Source organism: Populus nigra, chromosome 16 (assembly GCF_951802175.1).
Source record: "Populus nigra chromosome 16, ddPopNigr1.1, whole genome shotgun sequence".
NCBI classification, from domain to species: domain Eukaryota; kingdom Viridiplantae; phylum Streptophyta; class Magnoliopsida; order Malpighiales; family Salicaceae; genus Populus; species Populus nigra.
The window spans coordinates 3,597,393-3,602,394 of NC_084867.1; the positions used below are offsets into that span (position 1 = coordinate 3,597,393).

At 36.4% G+C, this 5,002-nt stretch overlaps 1 protein-coding gene across 2 annotated transcripts; it reads left to right on the forward strand.

The window, feature by feature from the left end:
• Positions 1-833: 833 nt before the first annotated feature.
• LOC133675620 (laccase-1-like) lies at positions 834-3,788 on the forward strand. 2 transcript variants are annotated; one of them, XM_062097049.1, is made up of 5 exons: positions 834-1,005; positions 1,124-1,275; positions 1,851-2,092; positions 2,198-2,332; positions 2,422-3,788. In XM_062097049.1, the coding sequence occupies exons 1-5, from the start codon at positions 898-900 to the stop codon at positions 3,528-3,530; spliced, it is 1,746 nt and encodes a 581-aa protein (XP_061953033.1). In that variant the 5' UTR covers positions 834-897; the 3' UTR covers positions 3,531-3,788. The 2 variants fall into 2 exon arrangements, with proteins under 2 accessions (XP_061953033.1, XP_061953034.1); XM_062097050.1 differs by having other exon boundaries at positions 2,198-2,326.
• Positions 3,789-5,002: the final 1,214 nt, after the last annotated feature.

Below are 5,002 nucleotides of genomic sequence, written 5' to 3' on the forward strand. Positions count from 1 at the left end.
TTAAACTACATCCCTCAGGGTTCGGAGTAATTATTTTTTTATTAATATGGATATCTGAATCAATTTATATATATCTTGACTAATCTCATAAATTCTAAAATAAATAATCATACAAGTTTTTAGAAGCCCAGAAAAACTCAAATCAATAACCTTTAAAAAAACAAACAAAAAAACTGAGTAGTTTAATTACCCTCAGGGGGTTGCATTAGCTACCTTCAAGTGGGTGAGTGATGGCATCTAAGTCGCCACAACTCAATATTCTCTTCTCCTCACTGGTCACTGTTTCCCCTACTTACTTTGACCATCCTACGCCATCACCACTCTTGTAGGAAACTACAACGAAATTGTGCTGTCGTGGCAAACCAAAAGATACTGGACTAGTCCACTCCTGGCTCGATTCGAACTCACACCAACCCACCTAACTTTTGATCTTTATTAATTAAGAATCCAATTAGTGTGCTAAGTGACAAGGGAGTAGGAATGAAATTAAGAAAATAATAGTCATAGTGTTGGGTTTGAAGCTGATGGTGATCTTGTATTGCCATAGAAAAGTTAAGCCTCTGTTTATATTATCTTATTTTAGCTGCCAAAGCTAGCCCATTGAACAAATTCTTGGTGGAATTTCAATTAAGCTCTGCTAGAAATTTCGTTGGGCGATGGCCACTATTCACCCACCCAAGCATCCAGCATCATAAAATTCTGTCCCTGTATCGAATTATTAAAGTTGATATATATATATATATATATATATATATATATATGATATAATTAAGTTTTAAAAAATTAGAGAATCGCAAACTTTCTACCTGTATATATATCTCCTGGGTGAGTGAATGTTTTTTGTAACTTGTGCTGGCTATTGTGCTCTAGTTCATAGACAATCTAGGAGCGGCAGCAATGGAGGGTGTGCGCAAACATTATGGTATTTTGCTAGCATCACTAGCTATAATCGCCGCCGCATTACCGTGTTGTTCTTCAGAAACAACTAGAAGGTTTCAATTTAATGTAAGCCATACACATATCTTAGAGATATTAAATCTCTCTTCGTAGCCTTTTCAGCCAATATATAGACTTACAGGAATGATATATCTAAAATTTAATACAAATTTGTGTACGTTTTCAGGTTGAGTGGAAGCAGGTGACACGTTTGTGCACAACGAAGCAACTTCTAATGGTGAATGGGCAGTATCCAGGCCCAACTATAGCTGTTCATGAAGGTGATAATGTTGAGATTAACGTCAAAAATCGGATTGCTCAAAATACTACTCTTCACTGGTGAGTTTTGATACATCCTAGTCTTCATATTTTCCAATATCCGTATATGCAAATATTTTTTATGCATATGCTATATGGAGTGGCACTGTATATCATGTTGTCATCATTTGTGTTGGAGCAGATGCTTCTCTAATGAATATCGTGTTTTTGGGAGTTGGGTAATTTTTATTTTTGGATGCTTTTTAAAAGTAGATTTACCTTAAAAAAAACATCAAATTAATATTTTTTATGTTTTTTTTTATGATTTTGATGTGCTAAAATAAAAAAATAAGTTATTTAAAAATATTTTTAAATAAAATATATTTTTTAAAAGCACCATACATCATAATATTAATTACATATAAAATAAAAACTTAAATTATTAGATGGAATTCTAAAATATAATTTACATCATTTTATAATAATAGAAAACTACCAACCTTTGACCAGAAAAAGCTGAAACGTATATCCATATGGTATGACAACCGGGATTTTCTTTAGCAACACATGTATTGGAGTTTATCTGACATGTTTGACAAACTAGTTCATGTTTGACAAACTAGTTCATGTTTGTGTTCGAAATTTGAACGTAACAGGCATGGTGTAAGGCAGCTAAGAACAGGATGGGCTGATGGACCAGCTTACGTTACCCAATGCCCCATTAGAGGAGGCCAGTCCTACACCTACAAGTTCACTGTTACTGGCCAAAGAGGGACACTACTATGGCATGCTCACTATGCTTGGCAAAGAGCATCTGTTTACGGTGCTTTCATCATCTACCCTCGCATCCCATATCCATTCTCACACCCAATTCAAGCTGAAATCCCCATCATTTTTGGTAATAATTAAATGTTTACTCTTTTCAAAAAAGATAGAGAGACACAGACGAGTGTCTAATATTGTTAGTTAATTCTTGACGTGTTTTATGTGTAATAAAATGCAGGAGAATGGTGGAATGGGGATCCAGATGAAGTTGAAAACAGAATGATGTTAACAGGAGCAGGGCCAGACAGTTCCAATGCCTACACCATAAATGGATTACCAGGACCTCTCTATCCTTGCTCTAACCAAGGTAATTGTAAGACCACTGTCCCTCTTTTACATTTCTTAGCACTACAAAAAATGAAGATGACCTGAAATGGTTAATTTGCTAATTTTATTTTGCAGATACTTTTATTCAGACGGTGGAATATGGCAAGACCTACATGCTTAGGATCATCAATGCAGCTCTAGCAGATGAGCTCTTCTTTGCGATAGCGAAACATACGTTGACGGTAGTGGAGGTTGATGCAGTCTACACTAAAACCTTCGCAACCACTTCCATTATGATTGCTCCTGGACAGACCACTACTGTTTTAATGACTGCAAACCAAGTTCCAGACTTCACAGGCATGTTTGTAATGGCAGCGAGGCCTTATCTGACCTCTGTGTTCCCCTTCAACAACTCCACCACAATCGGCTTCTTGAGGTACAAAAATGCAAGGACCTGGCAAGGAAAATCCCCAGTTGATCCGAGCAGCCTTAAACTTCACAACCTTCCAGCAATGGAAGACACTGCATTTGCAACAAAATTTTCGGACAAGATTAAAAGTCTTGCATCTCCTCAGTACCCATGTAATGTGCCTAAAACAATTGACAAACGAGTGATAACAACTATAAGTCTTAACATTCAAGACTGTCCAGAAAACAAAACCTGCTTGGGCTACAAGGGCAAGAGTCTCTTCGCTTCAATGAACAACCAATCATTCGTTCGCCCTTCCATCTCAATATTAGAAAGCTATTACAAGAACCTCACCACCAGTAGTTTCTCCTCTGATTTCCCCGAGAAACCACCAAATAATTTTGATTATACTGGTGGGGATCCATTGACTCAAAACATGAACACGAAATTCGGCACAAAACTTATAGTAGTGCCTTATGGCACAAACATAGAAATTGTGTTGCAAGACACAAGTTTTGTTAATTTGGAGAACCATCCAATTCATGTCCATGGTCACAACTTCTTCATTGTTGGGAGTGGATTTGGAAACTTCAACGAAGCCAAGGATCCGAAAAGATACAATCTTGTCGATCCTCCAGAAAGGAATACAGTGGCAGTTCCAAGTGGGGGATGGGCTGCTATTAGGATCAAGGCAGATAATCCAGGAGTCTGGTTCATACATTGTCACCTTGAGCAACATACTTCATGGGGTCTAGCAACTGGCTTTATTGTCCAAAATGGTCAGGGACCATCTCAAAGCATGCTCCCCCCCCCTCAAGATCTCCCCTCCTGCTAATTAATCATCTTCTTAAGCTACTAGTCAATGCCTCAATGCATTTAATGTACTTAATTACTTTTACATGTTTTTTTCCTTAAATTTTTACGAGTGCATCAATTAGTTTTGTATGTTACATATGTTAGTGATGCTTGTGAATAGGCAAGTGGAGAAGTATAATGAAGTTTTGTGTGCTGATAATCGTAGTACAGCTTGGTACAAATTTGTGGTTTTTGGGCGAGGCAAAGTAATGCAGTGAGGCTAGAGATTATCCGACAAGCTTTTCGTTTCATTACATTATTTTCCTTTGATTGTTTGATAAATGTATGTTCTTTTTTTGGGAAAAATACTAAACCGTGCGCAACAATATATATACACACGGAACGTAAAAAAATCCCAGTTTACTGACATGAACATTCAACAATAAGAATTGGATAAACAGACAACAAAATTAATATGCAGAAGACCAACTATGGCTTATGCATTGAGGTAGCATTTGGCGTTGTGGTAAGCATCACAAAGCCTATGTGGTATTAGTCTCATCCCCTCATAAGCCCATTCAATACGAGCCTCTTAGGCAATATTTTTTTGGGGCAATAAATAGCAACTTGCTAGTTGACGAGGAGGACCCAGAAACAAAGACTGTAGATACTTATTAGGGGATGAATGTCTCTCTAATAATTATGGGCTTGGAAGCTTCTCGTGTGAAGACTTTGCTAATCTTAATAAAATGAGTTATCACGGCCATTATTTTCATAATGATGACTTGATAACATTTTCTATGTTTATAGAATCTAAATCCCAAGATCTTGATATCCCTTTAGAAAATGATCAATAGCTTCATGATTAGCCTCGCTAATCTAACCATAACGAGTCGAAGTATTTATGCTTTTTATTACTGAAACGATTCATGGGAATGAGTCAAGGTGATTCTAATTATCATGATAGCATCTTGCAAGATCACCAAAATGTTTCAAAGATCTGTGGTAACTAAGCTCTTAAAGTGTCATGATAGCTAAGTTGAAAAGGAAGAGCAAGTGTGTGGAAGTGATAAAGAAATTTATAAGTTTCTTCAAGGTGGTGGTATCAAGACTCAAGAGTGATTGTCCTTGCAAATATATCTTTTTTCACTTTAATTGATTGCTGCCTGTTAGGAATACAACGCATCTGGCCACCCATAGAACCAAAAAGAAAATATTTATACTTTTCTTTGTTTTTTGAGCTATAATCTCTACCATTGACCTTCTATATTCTTCTACCCATGGCCGTAGCTTTTCTGAAAACATGTTCTTTTCTTGTTTTAATGTAAGAAGATTCAGGCTAGAACTTTATATCGATGCTTTATATTAATTTCAGCTCTTTCTAGCGTAAAAGGTAGAAGTGTATAGTCTAAAAGCTTTAAGTGAATGAAAAGAGCTTCGGCAGGTCTTTTTGTGTTGATAGGTTTCTTGCCATAGTCAAACTGACATCAATTTTTTTTATATAATTAATAT